Genomic DNA, 22,538 nt, shown 5'->3' with positions numbered 1-22,538 from the left:
GGACGGGCAGGGCCGCGCACCGAGAGCGGGCGGCAGGCGGGGCAAAGGCGGGCGGCCGGCGGAGGAAAAGCGGGGGACAGGCGGGGGAAGGCAGGGGACAGGCGAGGGACAGCAGGGGACAGGCGGGGGAAGGCAGGGGACAGGCGGGGCAGGCGGGCGGCTCGCCCGGCACGCTCCGCAGCGGCCGCTGAGCAAGGTGCGGGTGCGGGAGCGAGTGCGGCGCCCGCGGGCACAGTCGGCCCGGCCCGGCTGCGGTGTCGGCCCGGCCCGGCTGCGGTGTCGGCCCGGCTGCGGTGTCTGCTCGGCCCGGCTGCGGTGTCGGCCCGGCCCGGCCCGGCCCGGCTGCGGTGTCGGCCCGGCACGGCTGCGGTGTCGGCCCGGCCCGGCTGCGGTGTCGGCCCGGCTGCGGTGTCGGCCCGGCTGCGGTGTCGGCCCGGCCGCTCGTCACCGGGCCCGCAGCGGGGCCAGGTGCTGCTTTGTTTTCTTCTGGTTTGCGCAAAGCGCGGAGCTAGGCGGTGACGCACCAAAGGCTGGGTCAGCAAATCTTTACGCTATTTATTACATTTTAACAAAGGCACCGGCATTCCTGGGCTACAAATTGCATAACTTTTGTACTAATTATAATTCAGCCCCCTATCTGCTAGTCATACCTCTCAGTTGTCATGCTAATTAGGACACAGGCAGGTTCTGCCCATTTGAGTCTGGAGCCTGTTCTGAGTAAGTGGTCGCGATCGCCCACAGCTGGAATTACCTTTCCCCCAGTTACTGCTCAGTTCTGCTGGCTTCACCCGTGGCTCTCATCCAGACACTCCATTCATCTTGCAATTGTCTTCTCTTTTCCTTAAAACAAAAAACTTAGCCGAGCATACAACGTTCACAATGCAATTGCTCAATCATAACTGTCCAGCTATGGCTACTGATTAACAAAAAAAAAAAAAAAAAAAAATTGGAGAGTTTGATTCAAATCTTGAGGGGCACAGTATCAAGGACAGAACGCGTGGGGTGTGCACACTCTAGGAAGGCAGTCACTCCTTGTGTCCCTCGGGATAGACACGCTCACACAGTGTGTTTTTAGTGAATCCACCACAGGTTGCTATTTCTGATACTGCACTATTAATGTATCTGTGTAAATTAACTGCTTCTCCTTGATACAAACAAACCAGCCACAAAGTGACCAAATATGTGAAGAAAAAATATGGTACATTTTCCTTATCTGAGCTTTAGGAAATAGGTATTTAAATTGTGCTTTGCCTGCTGGCATAAGCTATGAGCCCTCAGACTGTCAAACTGAGATCCAAGAGGAAAGGCTTTTTCAATACCATACCATATATATATGTATATACACAGCAATTCAGGGAAATCTCCACATAGTTTTGAACTGGGCAAGCCACCAGCAATGCAGCAGAAGGTGAAGAGGAATGTCACAAGGACCGTGGCAATGTTTTGCCAAAACATCCCTCAGAGGGAGAAGAAACAACAGGGACACTCTCAGGTTCCCAGCAGTATCCAAATAAGGTGACAGGGCATATGGTTTGGGCATTTGTCCTGTGGCTATGCCACATGTATAAGAAATTTCAGCCGAGCAGATAGCACTGCAACACGACACGTTCTGACACACTGAGATCTGAACATGAACAGGTCACCCTCAAAGGCAGGAAAGATAGTGGGGGACTGCATGTCCCCACTGCAGTCAATACATCTTCAAGTAAGCTACTGGAAGAAAATAAAATCACACCAAAAAAAGCCAGGATTGTCAGGGAAAAGTCAGGGAAAATTCCTCCTGTGACCAAAACTTCAAAAAAGAAACAGATGGGGGAAAGGGGACCTTGAAAACAGGACTAGAAGCTCTGCAGACAGAGTTTGAACATACTGAGGAACACACTGCTCCACAGGAACTGCACAAAACTGAAGATCTCTGAGCTACCTTATCTGTATGCACATTTTGCTGGTGCCAGAGATCCCAACACTGCCAATAAAGGGGGAGGTGAGGGGGCAGGGGGAAGAGCTCTGGCAAGCCTGGTTCACACAGAATGAGCAGAGCTCCTGTGTCATGGGTTGATGTGCCTCATCTGTGCAAGATCTTTGTTAAAAACAGTCCCTTGAAATACAGTTTGGGTTTAGAGAGAAGAGCCAGATTTCTTAATAAGGCAGCTTTCAGTGAGAGGCACAAATGTTGGTCTCTATGTCACTCATGTCAGTGTTTATGCATGAACAGCCAGTGCGAACTTATTGAGAGTAGGATATCAAGTAAATTTTTTTGTGAGGTGTCTGTCCTATTAACTACTTCCCATCAAAAAAATTGGCGATTTTTCCCCTGGATTTGATCACAGCAAGTGTTTTGCAATACAGAGAGTGTTCAGTTCATTACCCAGTGCTAATAAGATATGCCCTCCCCCACTTTGAGAACTGCTTGGATCCAAATCTGGATCAGTAGACTTACTTGGGAACAGATATAAAAGGCACTTTGTAACTCAGAAATGGAGTTCTCAGCTAATAAATGTATCTCAAATACTCTTTTCACTGTCATAGCATGAGTATTGGAATGCATTTTGAATTTAGAAAACCAATTCCTGTCTCTCATCTGTTCTAGGAGATTAGACATGCAAATAATATCATTATTTAATGTTAATAGACAAATAGACATGCAAAACAAAGTCGTTAAAGATTACTCAAACCAGATTTTTTTTTTTTGTAAACTACCAAATAATTTTGAATAAAAGGGAAATAAAAAAAGAAGGCTTTCTGCTACCCTGAAGAAGCCACGACACAAGGTAAGTAAAAGGAACAGGAATCCAGATGGCATGTTTTACCTCCTGTAGTTGTGATGTAGCATACGGATACTGCTGGCCCAAGATCTCTGAACACATCAAAGTGGGTTGAACATATGGACACATAGTTACAGTACAGCTCTGTGAGACCTAAGGTGCTGCCTACACATCAAAGGCAACAGCTTAATGTTTCCCGGGGTGTTGACAGTCTCTCTCAACACCCTCTGTTAACAATAAAATGTGTGACCCTTTAAATGTTTTAAAACCCTTACAAGTTTGACAAGTGCTTAAAATTATTGTCAGTGAAACATCTATAAATTGAAGATAGCTACTTCACTAAAGTAAAAATAATTAACTTAGGAAAAACCTGTTTTAATATTTTAGACCTCAAGTCATCATTTTCAAGTAGTAGTCAGTCATTCTATTACTATAGATTTGACCAATGACTATCTGACTAGGTCTTCCGAAAACGAGATTTTAAGTGGCATAAAGCATAACAGAAACAGTTTCTGTCAAATTGTTTCCTCCCTCCACATGTGTTATCAATATCTCAATATACTTAAAAGTAAATGCAAGCAGTACTCATTTTTATAAACTTCTAACCATGACCATATACTATGCTACAATAAAAATTAGTTTGTGTATTATTAAACCTAGCTTACAGTATTTAAAAATGTCAACATGTTTTTCTTCAGTTTTGCTATCAGAAAAATGGAACCTGATTAGACACCAGCTGACAAAATAAGCTGATGAATGCCACAGGGAATATGGAAGCTGACGTGCAAGCAAGGATCCATTAATAATTAAAGGTTTTTGCTGGAGGTACTGACAAACACAGTTAGGAAACGTGTAGTAATTAAGATCACTTAGAGATAAGGTAATTCAGCAGCATGCCATTGGTGCTTAAGAGATGTGATTCCATGAATGTATGTAATGTGAATGTTTTTTAAATTTGGCTTCATTTTAATAACCTGAAGGATATTTTCAAATGCCTATGTGCATCATTCCTAACAAACTGAGATTAGTGAAATACCCATTCAGTACCAGTCTTTTCCACATGAAAAACATAACAAAAGTCTAATTCACTTTTTTGGCTGCTATAGAAGGAAGTTTCCCATTTCGCTCTTGTCTTTGAAGGTGGCATGCTATCAAATATTATTCAATATTAAATTGAACCCCAAAGATAGGAGACTCTTTTTGTTTTGTAAATTACAAATTTATGAAAGAACACAACCGTTAGGTAAGGAGGGTCCTATTTGGATTGTTAATTGACATTCTGTATCACCTTTAAAAATACCACATCAATTTTATGAAAGAATGTTTTAGACATTCAGCTCATTCAATGAGTCAGTGTGTTTTTAGAAATTAAAAGGTTTTCAAGAAAATGCAGTAGACTGGGACTTTCAATTTTACGCAATTTTTCTAAATAACTTCTTGATAGAGGTTCCCAAATTTACTCTGCTTCTGCATTCCCACGAACAAAGGCTGTGACAGCAGCAAATACCCCCAGAACGTGTACTTGCACAGGAGGTGCTTGGTTGCTAAAGCAACTTGCACACATCACAAACATGGTGCAGTTTGGAAACCTCTGCATTAGGAAATAATTTTAATTAGAATTCAGATCTATCTAGTCAGCTTCTTTAAATGATTGTATTATTGAAAAACAAGGATTTAGCAGCTATTTGGAAAAACAGACAACTGTGCAGTATGCAATGCATAATACTGGGTGCCAAGGATACTGATGTTTCACCACACTAAACATAACAACTTGTATATCTTGGGCCATGTTTCTGTATTTTTAAAATTAATTCATTTAAAACAGATCAGCAAACTTCTGTGATCTTAACAATGCATAAGCAGCTTGTTAAGAGCTGTCTTGGTGTATTTCAGAGAAGTGTCTGTCCATCTGTCCATCCACTCATCTCGAAAGTTCTTTAATGTGGAACCAACTCAGCACTTCTTCACATACAACTGTGAGAAAATGCTTGGATATCTTCATTATGTTAAGATTACTATACAGAGATTCAAAACTATTTATTTAGCTGAGAAAAGCAACAGAAAGGACGAGAATAAAGACCATTTCCCCAAGATTTTTGCCTGCCAGGTATTTAGTTGTAGAACTCGAGGGCTGTATTGAGACCTGTGCTGTTTCTGTCTATTTAGACAGCAATCAATATACACTCTTCTCTTTCCATTTTTCTTCATTAGAACTTTTGTTTGGAAGTGGATCTTGAACATTTTTTTGCTACCTACATTAAGCAATCACTCAGAGGCACAGAAGTACTGCCAATTACCTAGTGAAATCAGCTGATAAACACTCACGAGGCAAATTACAGCTGGGAAAATTCAAGTCCCCTAATTTACCAAACATTTCAAGAACAAAACCAAAACACCCCCCCATCCCCCAAATCAGCAGTTCTTTATATAAGAGAGGTTACATGTCCTTGTGCTTTCCAAAGAGCAAAAGAAGAAAGAAAAGGAAATAATACCCCAAACCCCATCCAGCCTAAGAACCAACCAACCATAAGGAGATTCCATACACACGAAACTTGAATGAGGTCACTTTGGGGGGCTTGTGATGTCATCTGAAATGGAAAATACACAGCTGCACCATAAAAACTGCAGCACAGCAGAAACACTACTTAAATATTTCTCAGAAAGAAAAAATGTACTTGGCAACACAACCAAATGCTGTGACACTGTCAAGCCTTTTGGACAGGGGGTAAGTTGTAGGCTTTCTCTTGCTTGTTCTTCACAAAGCCCTTGGACTCTTTACACAACCTCCTACCTTTGTAGGGCTGCCACACCTCTCACATGTCCTATATAGGAGACTGCAGGCTAAAACATGGAGATGTTTTCTTACTACTGCTGTTAATAGGAAAGTCAGCTGATACCCTCCCTTTATGCCTTCCATACCCTTTTTTACCTTAGTCTGCACATCTTTAGTTTTGTCTCTCTGAAAAGAATTGTGTGTTTATAGCACAAAGGTTTCGGTTTGTAACAATCAAGTATCTAGGAAATAAATCAGACAGATGGATACGAAAATAAGCTATCTATCTTCATGTTGTCAGTCTGCGGGTTCTGCACATATCTTCTTTACTCTGATGTTATACAGTAAAGTCTTTGCCATCAAAGATCTAAATCAGTTCTTTTATTTTCATTTCTTTCTCTCCTCACCTCTAACCTGAGTAAAGTTTCAGGGCATTAGAATTTCAAGAGCAGAAGAACTCAGTGACTAAGAAGAAAGAACACCAGAAAGGGTACTACTAAAACTCTAAGATGTAAAATTTTCCAATCCAGGAACTGATAGAGAGCATGTAGCAGGAATGACAAGACCATTTAATCACAAAAAAACAAACAAACAAAAAAAAAAAAAAAAACAACAAAGAAAGAAACTCAGGAACATTTACAAGTACAATTAAAAATTTATTTTTCTCTTTCTGCATTGAAGTGAGTACATGTTTACACACAATGTGACAAAAAAAATCATCTGGATACTAACTACTAAGATTGCAATTGTATTTTGCTTTATAATCATCAAGAACATCAGCAGGGAAACAGAAGAAAGGAAAAAACCACATAATTTTGCCTGATGTATCACCCAGTGCCTCCGGTTTTACTCATTCCCATAACCTCACTTACAGGACACTTTTGGCAAAAGTCCCTGAACATTCTGTCCCCCCCAAACATTCAGTACAGTTTAAAAAACAGGTTCAGTGGCACTTGAATATGATTTCAGTAACATTTGAGATACAATGCAGCCACATGGCATGCAATTCACTTTGCTGTAAGGCTGACTTAGATATAAGGCAAACATTACTTCAGCTCTCAAATATTCCATGATTAGATACCCTTAGTACATACACCTCTGTTAAATGCAGAGATGCCTTGATTCCCTTCATTGCTCCTCCTTCTGATCAAGAAAGCAATTCAGAGAGATGGTGTGCTACACTAAACACAAATTGCAAGGCCTTAAAATGTTAAAAAAAAAACCAGCAATGAAAAAAATAAACTGTATTCACATATCCAAAACTTATTTCCATCACTTAAATAACTTTATCTGCAATTACAAAATACATACACTTAAATATCTTTTTAAGAAATAATCATCTAAGATATCACAGATGATGATTTGCTTTTGATAGTCTAACTGCCCTATCTCTGGCATAAACTTGGACAGTGTTACTACCTAGAATGTTTTCCTATTATAATAAATTTTCTTAAATATACAGTAAATTCTCTTTAACTATTCTGACAGATAGTGCAAATAAAGACATTCTTTGGGTCACAATTTTAAAATATTACCACCAATGCTATCCTCAATTTAATATTGTTTTAGTAAATAAGTAAGAAAATATTTTAAGTATACACATCTTCTAACATCTGTTTAGCAACACATTTTCCTCAGTTACCTTGGCTTAATGCAGATCACAAAAAATGAATAAGCTACAATACTGCTCACCTATCCAAAAGATATGTTATATTCATACTTAAATAAATAGATTTAGAAACCTACCTGTAACTTTCCCATTGCTTTTCACATATTGTTATTATCCAATGGCCTATTACATCAAATCATATCAAAATATCCTTATGGACAACAAAGATCACTTCAGAAGCACTGCTCAAAGGCAATGAAATAATGCTTTGAGAACCTAAGCACATGTTAGGCCTACAGAGATCCAAGCACATTGTAGAATACAATAGTTTACACTTGTTTTAGAGTCAACTACTGCCTTGCCCTAGCCAGAAACAAAAAGCTTATCTTAAATATTATCCATCCATGATGCAGCAACACAAAGTGGCCCTGTTTGCTATCTAATGTTGCTTGCTGGCTTTACACGTTTATTTGCAGTCACTGGCACCTGATGGTTGGTTCCATTAGTGGTATTTGTTGCTGAGCCATTCACAACGATGTAATCGACCTTGTTTTCCAATTTCACCAGGCGTTGTAAGATGTCATCCAGAAGAACAGCAATTGTTCTCTTAAGATCAGCTGAAGATAGTGGAGAAAACAAATTACAGCCTGTTATTTACTCTGTGTGGAAAAGAACTGCCATTTCAACATACTCACATCTTAAAACTTGCTATCCTCCCTACCACACTTTTTGGAAAGGAATGCAGACTGGTCTAGAAGAACAGAATTAAAGAGCTGCTTGATTTTTCTTTAATAGCATTTCTTATGGGAAATGGGAAGGGAGATACCACCATAACAGGGAACTATGAAGGCAGCCAATTAAATATTGGAGTGTAAGAACAAAAACACTAGTTGGAACATCAGAAGTGGCTATTCAAAGATATTATTTCAAATTTCATCCAGACAACAGCATTGGAATACTCAGCTATGCCATCTTTTAGCCTTGAATGCAAAGTAATATATCTAAATACTTTCCAGCATAAAAAAGGTGGTTAATAGCTTTCCCCTAAATGAAAGATTTAGCCCATATTAAAGCTGTTATTAGAACGTATCTTATTGCTTCTTAATATAAGCTATAAGGCAAGGGTAAAAAAATCTATTTACAGCTTTATTGGCTGAAAAAGAAGAGAAAAGATGGTAAAACATTCTCATGTTCTGGAACACAAAACCAGTAACATCCTTCAACAAAAAACTATTTATGCTGTTGCAAATCACCACCCTCTTTCAGATTAGAAAAACATTAACAAACTTAACAGGCTTTACAAGGTGCTAAGATTCCCCTTACACATGAAGACATCTACAAACTCTGTTTCTGCCCTCAGCCCTCTAATCAGTTCTTAACTAAACAGAAAGATTGGAGACAAAGTTCACAGGCATCAAAGTGAAAAAACAGGAGTAAAAGAGATAAAATTAAGAATTAGTAATAAATAAAATTTAAAAAAAATAAGTATCTCCTCTAAAATAAACTAGTTCTTGTTCAGTAATATTAACTTTGAAAAATAAAAAAAAATTGCTTAACAGTTCAAGCCAGAGCAGGGTCTGCTGTCAATAACAGAGGGTAGGTCATATACTCTGTAGTATCATTTTGTGCTCAACAATCTGAGGGAGGAATTGTCAAGTTTTAATTCTTATGATCAGCAGGTAGATAAAGAGATGACTTAAGTGTATATTAAACTTCAGACAAAACTGCACAAGATAAGTCTCATTTGTAAATAGACTGTAAGACTTACAGAGCACCAAAAAGCTGCAGAACACATGGAATTTTTTTTAAATGACAGAAAAACTTAATTACACAGTTAAGGAAGGAAGTCCCTAATGTTAAAAAAAAAAAAAAAAAAAAAAGGTGGGAGAAGAAAACAAGGAGGAAAACAGAAGGCAGTCTCTTATTGCCCTAAAAATAATTTTAAGAATGAAAGGATTAAAGCTTTAAATGCTTTTTACTGTCCTACTCCTCTTGGGTTGCTCCTGCACATCTTGTCATCACAGACTTGCTTCCTTCTTCCTCAGCAGTAGCAAAAAGACTTCAGACACATTTTTGCTGCTTGCAGTCTTACCAAATGCCTATAAACAGCATCCTACAACAGGCAGAGCCATTTGAGGAAATTTGAAGGGGATCAAAGTTCATTACTATACATCTTTTGAGATACTATTTTTTTTTAAATAAACACTTTTAGTTATCTTTTCAGTATTTCAGAAGACAGTAAATAGTGGCAACCTATTTATCAAGTTAGGTACATATTCACAAGACAGATAAATCAGAGATACAATGCACCAAGTATTACAGCTCACAAGACAAGGGACCATATCTCTTATGGCTACTTCTAAAACAAGGGGAGATTCTGCCAAATTCATAATTGCCTTGCAGTTTCCAGACTGCAAACTCAACTAGTATGTTGCTTTTTCATTGCTTTTTAAAGCAGAAGAAAATTCCAGAAATAAAAGTAGGACGTTAGCAACGAGGTACTAGAAGAATCTGGAATGTTGAAGTGACTTAATATAAAACTTAGTTCCTGTATCAGGCATGTGATTATTCCTCAAGAGCTGAATATTCAGAAAAAGACAAATGTACTGTTACTTCTGTAAGTAACTGTATTCATGTACCTGAAGAGATCTAAAAAAAATCCTGGAAAGCAAAAATTTCGTGTACAAAGCTTGATTTTGCAACTCATCTTAATCTTCAACTTCATTAAATAAATTTAAATCTAATCAGTTAATACAGAGAGGCTTTTTTTCTGCTGAAGAGCATTTACTACTAAAAAAAAAAAGAGAAAATTTATAACTTTACAGTTTTCAGAAGAATAATATATTGAAGTAACTATTATGGCTTTTTTCCTCTTACCATATCCTGACATAGAGGCTCCACCACCACCATTCATTAGGTTTTTATTTTCTTCTGCCAGTGCTTTGACATATCTTTTACTGAGATCTAATATCTGTCCACGCAACTCAGCACTGCTCTGGCGTCTTGGATACTGAAAAGTGTAGCGTAGCAACATCAAACCCCAAATGATTCCGAAGACAAGTAAAAACATACTCAGTTTCTGGGACATATTTTTCCTTGAAAATGTTAGAAACATTGCTGATGAGGGCCACAGGCGTGTCCTAATTTCAAGAAAAGTAACTGAATTTGGCTTTGTCAAATTGTATTACATATTAAACAAAAAAAATATTTCTATGAAGTGAAAAATCTTCTGGCTGGATCATCTTGAGCATATCTTCTCACGTTTTAGCTGGTCTTGATTCCTGAAATTTGTAAAGAACCACTTTGTTATTCAAAACTGCTACAGTTGTTGAGATCAAGAACAAATATCAGTTTCCAAATACAGTATTATTGCATCATCTAGCAAACAAGTTTTTTTATCTGCTTAGGGGTTCAGTCATATTTCCTTCTCACCTTCAGTGATATTTACAGGGTTTCCTCTTCCTATTTTTACCGATTTTTATTCTCCAAAAATCAAAACTTTTGTGCTTCCACAAAGCACCTTAAGTATTTTAAATACTGGCATCTAAACCAACATTAAACCCAAATGCATTTGAAGGAAAATGCAGCATTTAGAAGAGACCTGTATAACATTTCTGTACAACACTGTGATGAGTTGTACACACACATTGACATACAAGATTTTGTGAAACGATTCACTTAATTCTTATTCTTCGCTTTGAAATACAGCCCAAGCAGACAACACATGGAAGGATGTTTTTTGGTTGGTTAGCTAGTTCAAAGTTTCCTCTCCCGGCTTTGGACACCATTAAGGTTTCTTACTTATTTTGGTGTCTTACTATTGAATAAAGAGAGAAAACCAGAATAAATTGGCAAATTGCATTTTACTTCAACTTTAAAAAATGTCTTACCATAGTACCCAATTCTGATCTTTCAATAGATTAAGGCTTGAGGATGAAAGCAAATGGTAGGAAAGCTTCAGCAGTTAAATAACAAATGTTCAGACAGTTTGAAGCAGCTTGAGCCACACATCTTTGGGGATCTCTGTCCTGGGGAAAAAAAGAGAAATTTAAACAAAAAGTGAAGATATTTTCATTTACTTTTGGAGTAGTTGCAGTTGAAGGCTTCGAGCTATATGCTTTTAAAACAGAACTACATTTTAAAACTTAACTTCAAGCATTTGTTAGGGAAAAACATAGAATCACTCTCCATTTTATTATGGATGCATAATACTGACTTCAACATACTTTCAAAAGAAAGCTTGTTAAGAATCTCACACAGTATCTCCTTGTGTTATAAGACAGTGACAACAGATGTTCTGGATTCATCATATATGTACATGCACATGTATTTACACAGGCATCGTTCTCTTACTAATTTTTACCCCTCGAACAGATCCCACATTTTTAGACTCTTTCCACATGTATACCTCATATTTTACATCCATCTCTGACACTACTCCAATCATTCAATACTTTCTTAAAAGAGAACTTCTATTATTTAACATCGTCTGGATAAAGCTACTCATTTTACACAACTAATTTTTCCTCACTATTCCCAGTTCTTCCCTGCATACTACCTGACACAAGCACTTTTTAGACTGAAATTAAGTATGTAATAGAATTCCTCACCAGAATTTCTGTAGTGGCCCTTATGCCTTGGTTTGTATCAGAATATCGCTACCGAGTTTCTCGGGCTGCTGAGCTCTCATCTAAACCTAAATCCGCCTCCATGGCACTTTTCCTAACTCTGCCTCCATGGCACTTCCCATCCTCTCCCCTGACCAGTTCCATCGGCCCTATGCCAACATCCCACTGTCTGGTGCCAGCACAAGTGTCACTGCCAGCACTGAGCCCTGCTTGTCGCCTACCCTCCACTCTTCAGATAATCCTCTCAACAGGGGAGCCAGCGTGCCTGATTCAAGTGGCAAATTTTTGAAGTTCTCTAAAATCAACACGCACTAAATCCTTCTGAAATGATTAACCCAAGGCAGGGGTGGCCTTAGGACTGGGACACTAAAGTTGCCATAAAGTAACAACCAGTTGTGTGTAAAATGCCCCATGGCAGCCACTGCCAGTACATAAACTCTTACTTGTGGGTGCACTAATGGCAATCCCAAGTCAGTGAATGAGGAACAGCTCACCCTCCACTGTGGGGTATGACCGTGCACAAGGACAGACAGCCAATACGCAGTAATTTGAACTCCCACTGTAAATGCAGTAGGATGTACTTTGTTCAAGGAATGTGCTTATCCCCCTCCAAACTGTTTTAAGATACTAATTTGTCGTAAGCACATAAAATCAGTGGGAAAACAGTAAAAACTTACATTCCACAGCATGAATATCTGGAATTGTGTGGTTTAAGATTTCTTGAAACAGATATTCCCTAAATATGCACTAAACAAAACTTCTCTTCCCTAGCTCTTTGCCAAATCCATGGCTCTGCATTCAGACTTATAAGAATAAACTGCACCCACATCATTATATATCTACATAATCTCTGAACAGTATCAAATATGATGGAAAACTTTAGGAAGTCCAGGAGAATAGTATTCATGTGATGGCTCAGAAGACCAAATAGTGTCTCTCAAGAAGAGACCGTAGGTTTCAAATCCCAATCCCATAAGTCTCTACTTTTTCTATTAAAAACAGAAAAGAACAGATAACTCTTGCAAAACTTAAATTTAGTTCAGCCCTCCACAGATCTCCAGCCATATCTCCCCCCAAAGCATTTAGACAGTATCACTACAGTCCTCTGGAGTAGAAATAACTCTGCCATCACACTGTAAATAAGACCACAAGCCAGGATAAGAGGTCTAGCCAAGAGGAAGAGATTGAATAAACTCCTGCCAAGCAGCAGCAGGAATTGCAGACTGGGCCATCGCCATGTATATCTGATTCACAGTGCACACACTGACTACTGAAACTAATGGAAATCAAGGACTTAACCTGCTGGGAAATTGTATAACACCCACATACTGACACGAGGCAAAGGAACTGGGAGCAAGGTATACCAAAATGGAGGGAACTATCTGCACTTGCCACTTTTCCTACAAATTTTTAAAGGCCATTCCCCCTTCATGAATTCTGGTGTAATCTCAAAGTTCTGGTGATTTGGTCTCCTTTTTCCCCCTGAAGTTCATGTACTTCTAGTGACTCATAAGACAATCCAAGCAAGATCCTTGGGGTTAAAAGGAAAAAAAAAAAAAAAAAAAAAAAAAAAAAAAAAAAAAAAAAAAAGGAAGTTTATACCCACATGATTTGGAAGTTGGAAAAAAGGAGTATCAAAGCAGCAGGTAGACATATTAGGAAGGAAATAACACAGTAAGATGGCCAGATTGGAATATTCTTGTACCTCTTATTACCCTGAAGGGTCAGCACTTCTCTACAAGAACACTATGGCTTCAACAAAACTTGGACTCAGAATGGACCTTCGTTCTCAGTCATTCAGAGTAGTATCCCATAACATAACAGCACACATGAAAGAAGGTACACTGCCTCTTGTGATTTTATTCTCTCTCATTCTCTCAAAGCACACAATATGCTGAGTTGGAAATCCTCCCTGAGCAGAAAAATAAGGAAGCTGAGACTTCCTCTTCAAACTGATTTATCCTGGATAGAAATGCTGGCATACTACTCTCTCAACCACAGCTGAGGGACTTTTGTGGCACAGGCAAAGCACTGCAGAGAGCAACAAGAAAAAAGGGTGCATCAGAGATAAACCTTGTTGCAATTCTTACCATCTCTAATCATGGAGACTGAGACAAAAGGAAGACAACCATGAAGATGAAGGAGTACAACCAGAAAGAAATTTGAAAACCTGAGGAAGGAAAGAAAAGGAACAAAACCTCATACCAGCAAACCCAAAACAGAGCAAAATATTCAACAAAACAAGCCCAAATCAAACAAAACCCTGAACAGACTGCAGGTGAAATGGCAATCCAAGAATCCATGAAGAAGAGAATGTCTTCCACATAATCCTTTCAATAAGTAGCCTGAAGTAACCGATTTAAGTGCCAATTTTCTGAAGTACTTTAAATCAGCATGCATATTTAAATTATTCTGAAAGTTACAAGCCCAAGCCAGGAGCAACATTAGAACACGGAGCTACAACCAATTCCTGAATGAGGATCTTACACTAGGTTTGCCTTTCATGTACATATAAAGAGCTTGGTTTTCTTCACTACTGCCACTGCTGATTGTTTAAGAAAAGTACTGCCAAAACCGACCAATGTGAATACAACTTTTTCCAGTGGTGGCACAACACTGACATTCATCTGGCAACAAAAACAATGAACTAAGGCACTCACCCACTTCAAAATAAAATCATGTCTCTATCCTACATACCTGTATTTCAAAATCATCAGACTGCATGAAACAAAAGGAGCAAAGGCAAAAGAAAGAGCTACAGAAAATGCATTATATGTTCCATAATAAAACAAGGTTACCCTAAACCACCACTTAACTAGCATCAGACTTCAGTTTGAACACTGACCCTTCTCTATGGAACTAGCCCATACTTAGAAAACAGTCTTCTTGAATTTTGTTGCCGTCTTCCTCAGATTCTGCTATACTCATTCCCAGAAATACCAAGAGATTATATTAACATACAACACAAAAATAAAACACCATAATGCAAAGGAATACCTCACACATGCTCTGAAACAACCTCAGGTTATCAGGGAAACAAGGCATACCTAAATCCTTAAAAGCTTATTGCACTTCACAGCACTGCCACACCTGCCAGTCAATCAGCTCATGAAAGACTGGCACATATTCATCACCATTTTTCTAGCCTGCCCAAGAGACTCCAGCCTTCCTAAACCACTAGAAATGGTTGTAGGGCAAATTTAAACCTGGCCTGCAGAGATGATTTGTGTACCTTCTAGTTTCAAAAAACGTACGGGACAGTTGACGGTAATTACTTGTAAGAGAAAAAGAAAGCAGCAGGTCCATCAGGTATTTTTGGTAGTTATTAATAAGCAGTTTGCAGATACAAAGAACGCAGAAAACCAAAGCCTGAGAGAAAACCATTACATTCAAAGATTAAAAATAGTTTTAAGAATAAAGCCAAGAAAAATACAGTGAAAAGAATATTGTTAACATACAGTCCAATAAAGTTACCTCCTTGGTCATGTATTTTGAAAGACAGAATCTCAAAGACTAAGGTAGTAGTTCTACAGTGATACTCTAGAGACCTAGACAGGTGTCTAAGGAACTCACACATTAGAAAAATAGGCTCGGTAAGTGGGAATTTTACTCAATCTATTACTCACTACCACAATACTTCTCTGTTCCTCACTTTCAAACTACGATCAACAACAACATGACACTGTGCATTCAAGAGCAGGTCTGGCTTTGCAACCAAATATTAACTGCATAAAAAGAAGTGATTTATCAAGACAGCTTAAAAAATAAAAAGCCATATACAGTCATAGAAGTGTGCATTCAATTAAAGACTAAGTGGAAAAAATCTTGTGATAGAACAGACAGCAGAGAGAAATCAGGACAGTGCAAATAAAACCTGGCACTAATAATTACTATAAAATAATTGTAGAGTACAAAATTGGAATTTATTACCATATCAGTGGGAGCACAAAAAGTTTATGAAATTATTAATGATTTAAAATTACCACACAAAAATTACATCTGTACAAGAACTTACTATTAAATTCATGGCAACAAACATGCCTCAGTACAGAGAGGATACTGTATCAGTAAACACTAAACTGCCTGTAAATATGCAGTGATACTTCATTGCAATAGCCAATAAATATTTCAGGAAGACAAGAATCACTTGGCATTACAGAACACCAGGAAAAAAAGAATCCACAGTAGCATCAAGCTCCATTCCATTATTTTCCCCATTTTTTTGCATCTATTTACAGAGTGCACCCTCTGGCCCATTCACTTCTGTGACCTCCAAAGTATTTTGTTTCCTAATTTTTCAACAGAAAACTTTGAGCATCACTCAGCTGATAGGGACCAATCATGCTGATCATTCTGAGAGTAGACAGCCTGGTTCTATGTTATTTGGAAAACTCTCAGCCATTTCTGTGAAGCAATGAAAATGGGAAGTCTAAAGAATGACTGACACACACCAAAACAGCACAGAACATATTCACTAGTCAGTTAATTTTAAAAGACTGAGACAATTAAATAAGCACCTAGAAGCCCAGAAGCTTACATGCTGGGACTTTCTGGAATGCCAAAAATGATGTTTATGTTCTGATAATTTACAACCTTAGATAGTTGTTGGTTTGGCAGTAGGTGAAAAATCTGCCAAACAGGTGGCAGAAAAAGCTGGCAAACAGGTGCCCAAACAAATGTTTACACAGAGCCCTTATTAAAGCTGGTGCACAAGGAAGAATCACAATCCTCATATTTGTATGAGTACACAGGTTCTCAAGAAGATGCCAATAAACTACTGTCCTGTACTGGCACATCCATACTGGTGACTGTTGGAGATCAACACTGTCCTTTGGTTCCCAGGTTCATTAATCAGGTTCACTCAGCTGCACAGCACCATAAAAGAGCAGGATATTCTATACAGAACCAACCATTAACAGCAAATGCCAGCTCCCAGACAAGTGAAATCACAGTTAGCTGTCTTTTGATAAAATTTTCTCTCAGCCCTTCAAGTATTCCTATTATTGCTGCTGTAAAATTTGGTCAACAGAAAAACATCACAGCAGAGAGGGAAAAGAGGATACTGTACTGACAATGCCTCAGCAATGCCTGACATAACAGAGCCCACCAAAATGTGCTAATGAAACTCAAGGGCCTTTTCAGACTGCATCATAGATGAGTAGATAGAAGAGACCATTTATACTAACAGCTGCTAGACTCAGGTAAAAATATCAGTACTATAAAACATGCTGCTGTCTTAAGAACAGGTAAGAAGGCATACTTCTGGACAAAGAAAGGCTGCGCTATCACTACAAAGGCTGCTGGGCTGCAGGTTTTAGCAGTTCTGTACCATTTTCAGAGCATGCTGCCAAAGGAGTCTGCTTTTGTGTCTTTTCCAGGACATCTATCTTTATACCTTCTCCTGCAGCACGTGTTCCTTCATTCCCTACTTCTACGTGCCCAAAACTTGCAATTATCTTGGCACACTGAAAAAAAAATCCTTTTGCCTTATTGCTAGCTGCCATTTGGGGAACACCTTTAATGGATATTCCAAGTGAAAGAAACGTGAGGTTTAAGGGAATAGCAAAACTTGGCAACTACTAAAAATACCTATTCTTCTACAAAGAAAGATGAAAATCTTGTGTGCTCCAAACAATTCCAGCCAAAGGATATATGGGCCAACATAAGTCCCAGCTCATCAAGCAGACACAGTGCTGCTGCTGTTGAGCTGCTGGGAATACCTCAGACATATCTTAAACCAGGAATGGTTTTACCTCCCACAGGCTTCTAAGAACAGCACCAATTAGTCTTGTAGATAGGTGAACTTCGAGAGCACAAACATATTGCTTTCAACTTGAAAACCCACACAGCAAGCTCACAGCGGCTCTGGTATAAAATTATCTGAGAGCCCAAACACTGTATTACCTTTTGCCAGTATTTTAGAAATACTGGAGAGCTATTTCTATTTAAATGCATGCATTCCTATTTTAATTGGTTTTGTTCTATGCTTTCTACCAATAATTATTTTTCATTTTGCATTGTGTCTAAGAAGTCTCCTCAAGTACCTTAGAGTATCTTTTTTTTTTCAACATCTTCCCCATTTATTTTGCCTACTACTGCCAATGAATGCTTTTAAAATAAACCAGTCATTTAAAAACAGAAATTCTTTGTTCCTTGCCTGTGGGCAGTCAGCCAAGATTCAAGATTTTGAGTGGGGAAATGGCTTGGCAAGGCTTGTGAAGAAAATTAAAGTAAGCAGGTATCAACAGGGACAGGTTATCAATAGGGACAGTATGTTACACTTGCTGAACTTCCCCTCCTCCCACCAAGGCCATCTTGGCCCCAAAACATTTCTCCATCTCTATATCAGATTCTTAAAAATAATAATAGTGAAAAAGTACTTTAAAAAAAAATCTCAGCTTCATTTTCCCTGGGATACTTTCTGTATTTTCTCTTCATGCTTTATTGCCACCATTCAGGTCACGGTAGGACCCCTGCTACTTGATAAGTCACTTACGACAGAGCACAAGGCACTTTCTTGGCTTCTCATTTCCCTGTAACACTGCTACAATTTATTAATTGCAAGCTATGATAAGTATCTCCATAGTACTCCCTTGTGAAATTTTACAGCTGTCTTTGTATCACTCTTTCTAAAGCCCCCGAGACTCCAAAACTTCCTCACGAGATGATAATGTTTAGCTAATTTTGACTAGTCTTACAGAGTGCCAAGCCTACAAGAATGATGCATGTAGGTTACTGGTAAGAGGGAGTCTTTCACTGAGCGTTTTAAAGAGACCTAAAAGGAAGGCAGATGTCATTAAAGAGAATTAAGAGATGAAGGGGGAGACAACTAACAAAGTGACAGCTGCAATGGAGGGGAGATTGCCACTGCTCACACACGTACACACAGTGCACAGCACAAACACCATTCCCGTAGAATGGCAACGAAAAAAGGACTTGTTCCACTGAGGAGAAAAGAAGATTTTAACTTGTCTGGTTTTCTTTCAAGAAATCTGTACAATTCAAACTGAGTATGAATTTGTCCACCAAAACATTTCTATGGCAAAACTGCAATATGGAGGAGGCTTTGGATTCATGCTCCTTCCCAGTAGGCTAACCTAGGTGAAAATTTCAGAAAAATAACACTGGAGGAAATATTAAAGACAAGTGAGTTCTTTTATATACTTTCTTCCACAATCTTATTTCTAGATTGACTTGTCAGCTCAATGCAGCATAACAATGGATTATGACAGACATTAATTAACTGTAACACCTCAGTGGTGTGCGCTGCAAAGTACTTTATTGTTATCATTAAGGAAAAGGTACCCAGAAATTTAACTAGATTATTTATATAATGATAGCCTCCTATTTCCTTAGTATTACTGAAGAAACCAATTTCATTGGAATAAGTTTTACATTCCCTTGTCTAGGCCTCTAGTTCAGGCCCTATTTCACATGGGCAAAGTACTCATTCAATTCTGAGTTAACCAAAATTAATCTTCTCAATTACATAGGCAAATGCTAATATACCTATTATTTGTAAAGTTTGTAAAGTTTTTTTTGTAAACCATAGAAGAAAATTATAAGAGGATGCTATTCTCAGTGGAGAAAACCCAGCTCATAAAACGGCACAAATTATCAACCACAGGTGAAAGAGGTTGTTCCAAAACAAACAGCATATAAAGTACGCTTTAGCATCAAACTTGTACCAGGAAAAACAGACTCATTTGAATGACTGAGCCTCACAGATTTTTGACAGCTACTGGAAAATGGCTATTTTTGACACTTAACTAGTCTTCAGATACATTGACTACACAGCTGACAATTTTAGCTGACAGCAAGCATTTATCCTACTTAAAGTGTAGGCAAGATGCAAGAACTAGTCCCCTTTACTATTTTTGGAAAAAGTACAAGTGCTCATGAACTCCAGGGGAAATATCTTACTTTTAGCAGCTCAGTGACATTGAATCCCCAAGATACGTCACAAGTTGTGATAAGCTGAAACCAATGCCTCCTTCAAGGAGGGAAGAGCCAAAAGTATCTCTAAAGGCGGAAACTACAAAAGCTTTGAAAAGAAAGATGGGGGGGGGGGGAGGGGAGGAAAGGAAGTACCTTTATTTCCAACTGCAAAAAACTTTAGGAAAAGGACCAAAGAAATTCCAGCATAATTGTTTAATTCTCTGGAGCTCTCAAGTACCTATTAAACAGCTACATATTTTAACACCTAAAATAACAAAAAGAGGCCAGAACAACATAAGCTTCATACACATGTGTATCTGCAGTCAAAATAGGAACAAAGGTAACAAAAAATTTCTACATTTGGTCTAAAACTGCAATGACACTGCTTGTGACACTACCACAAGATGCTACTCACAATCTAATATTATCTTCATATTGTCATCTTTCTCTGATAGTCTCATGAGAGTAAAACAATTCATTACATTTATTCCAAAATTAACAGTACAAAATTAAAGACAAATTACATGCACACTTGGATGTACATCATGTTCATATTCTGAGGGTTCTCTTAAAATGAAAAGGTGCAATTCCTACAAAGATCACTTTTCACTGTGAAAAAACCACACCTGTCTGGCCCCTCTTCACCCACTGAGAAGTCAAAACAACAACAAAAAACCAACCCCAAAACAGCAACCAAAAAGAACTAGCTAACCCAATCTGAAGTGTTCTAAGGAAACCCCTCATCATGTCATAGCACAGAACAAAAATTCTCTCTGCTTGTTTTCTGGCACACAGACACAGAAATTACACTCCACTCTCGTTGTCAGTATCTTTTAGATGACAAGAGACATGAAAGAGAATTTACAGGATGCTACCATGTTAGGTTAGGGAACCAAAGAGAGTTTATTAATAATGAATGATGAACAGAGCTACCCAAATAAGGTAGAGATAATAGTATGTCACACATATTAACCAAAATAAACTTAATCGAAGATAAGTGCAGTCAAAACATCATCAGATGTTACAAATAAAAGCAATTTTATTATATTGCAGAAAGGAAGCATTATTCTGCAACTCTTGCTATCAGGAAATTCCATATATTATAATCTCCTAAAACTGAATGTTTCAAATCTTGCAGACTTCATTCAGACCGAGACCAATTTCACTGAAATATTTACCCGTTTGTTTCGTGTTTTTTTTTTTTTTTTTTTTTGTTTATGCAGACCTGTTAGTGCCCGAAGATTACTTAACCCGACATTGTTAAGGATCCTGCCTTTGCCTGAATATGATATTTTTTTTTCCTTCCTGTAAGTTCAATCACATCATTCTAATCACGCTTTACCTTTTCGGAAGTTATGTCCCTAGAGCAGAAGACATCGATCTTGCAGAGTCACTGCAGTCATAGCCCAATACTGGAGGACCGCTGCTAACAGCGAAGGAAAGCAGAAAAGCCCCGTCTGCTGCACCGCTTCCTCCCCACCCAAGGACACCGCATCACGGCGCCGGGACACGGATCCCGGCCCAAGGAACGCCGACCCGCACAACTCACCCTCGGCGGGCCGCAGCGACACCGCCTCGACAGCCGCGCCGGTACCGGGACCCGCCGGCAAGGGAGGAAGCCCGAAGAAGACGAGCCTGTCCCACAGCTCCCGAAGGAGAGGCGGACCAACGCGGGCGGCTCAGGCGCGGTGCGGACCCGCGTGTGCGGGAGAGCTGCAGCCACCCTGCGCCATCCCGGTCCCGCCCGAGCGTGCAGCCACCCCCAGCACTTCCCCCGTGAAAACACGGACGGACGGACGGACGCACGGACGGACAGGCCCCCACCCTTCACGCTCCCGCCGCCTCAGCCCAGGGCGCGGCTCTGGGGCTCTGCCGGGCGCCCCCCGCACAGCGCCCCCCGCCGGCCGCCCCGCACAGCGCCCCCCGCACAGCGCCCCCCGCCGGCCGCCCCGCACAGCGCCCCCCGCCGGCCGCCCCGCGCTACCTGCGCTCGCTGCCGCGCTCCCTCCGCCCGGCCCGCACCCGCGTCCGCGCGCCGCTTCCGCCCGCGCCCGAAGCCCCGCCCCCCGCCCGGCGCCGCGGCCGCCCCCCAGCGGCGGGAGGGAGCTGCGGCGGCGCGGTGAGGGGAGTACCGACAGAACGAATGGCGCCGCAGCGTTTGGTGCTGCCCCGCCACAGGACGGCGGGCAGGGGCCGTGAACTGAAGCACAAGAAGTTCCACCTCGACATGAGGAAGAAATTCTTTGCCTTGAGGGTGGTATGTAGAGCACCGGAACAGGCCGCCCAGGGAGGTCATGGAGTCTCCTTCTCTGGAGACATTCAAAACGCGCCTGGACACATCACCTGCTCCAGGTGACCCTGCCTCGGGAGGGGCTGGATTAGGGGATCTCCAGAGGTCCTTTCCAACCCTAATGATTCTCTGATTGTTCGTGGCTGGGGTGTATATAAACGCCCCCGTGATATACGCCTAAATAAAATGAATTGTGAGTGCAGGACTATGGTAGAGAGTCACCCCAGGCTCTTCCTGCAAGGTGCTGTTTAAAGGAAGCTGGTATCAGTTAACGAAAGGTGAACATAAGGGCAAAGCAAAGAGCACGTTCAGCAGCTGCAGGGCTGATAGCATTCAGAAGTACCTGGTGGTCACCTTATCTCGATCCCTTCAGTGTGCTTTTCCCTCTCTCCCTTGCAGTGTGTGTCAGAGGTCACCTGGCTTCTCCCCGCCTTTTAACCTTCCTATTCTGCACAGGTTAGATGCAGGAAAAATCAGCATTTAAATGCGATGCTCTTCTAGAAAAAGGGATGTTGATACATCAGATTAGTTAGTG

General features: G+C 40.0%; 1 protein-coding gene across 4 annotated transcripts; it reads right to left on the bottom strand.

The window, feature by feature from the left end:
- Positions 1-6,173: 6,173 nt before the first annotated feature.
- On the bottom strand, positions 6,174-21,764 carry CCDC126 (coiled-coil domain containing 126). Of its 4 annotated transcripts, XM_066318796.1 has the most exons (5): positions 21,698-21,738; positions 13,866-13,945; positions 11,038-11,175; positions 10,025-10,428; positions 6,174-7,764 (listed from the first exon to the last, which is right to left on the bottom strand). In XM_066318796.1, exons 4-5 carry the CDS (start codon positions 10,260-10,262, stop codon positions 7,583-7,585), a joined length of 420 nt encoding a protein of 139 aa, XP_066174893.1. In that variant the 5' UTR covers positions 10,263-10,428; positions 11,038-11,175; positions 13,866-13,945; positions 21,698-21,738; the 3' UTR covers positions 6,174-7,582. The 4 variants fall into 4 exon arrangements, with proteins under 4 accessions (XP_066174893.1, XP_066174884.1, XP_066174909.1 ...); XM_066318787.1 differs by lacking the exon at positions 13,866-13,945 and having other exon boundaries at positions 21,698-21,764; XM_066318812.1 differs by lacking the exon at positions 13,866-13,945 and having other exon boundaries at positions 11,038-11,170; positions 21,698-21,719.
- Positions 21,765-22,538: the final 774 nt, after the last annotated feature.

This window comes from Sylvia atricapilla, chromosome 1, assembly GCF_009819655.1.
Source record: "Sylvia atricapilla isolate bSylAtr1 chromosome 1, bSylAtr1.pri, whole genome shotgun sequence".
In the NCBI taxonomy this organism is placed as follows: Eukaryota; Metazoa; Chordata; class Aves; order Passeriformes; family Sylviidae; genus Sylvia; species Sylvia atricapilla.
Note: the sequence above shows the minus strand (reverse complement) of the source record. Positions and strands in the feature narration are given on the sequence as shown.

Coding starts and splice junctions, on each gene's coding strand:
- CCDC126 (XM_066318787.1), bottom strand. CDS start 10,262: ATGTTTCTAACATTTTCAAGGAAAAATATGTCCCAGAAACTGAGTATG. Junction 7,765..10,024: donor AGCCTCTATGTCAGGATATG/GTAAGAGGAAAA, acceptor CACTATCTTCAG/CTGATCTTAAGAGAACAATT.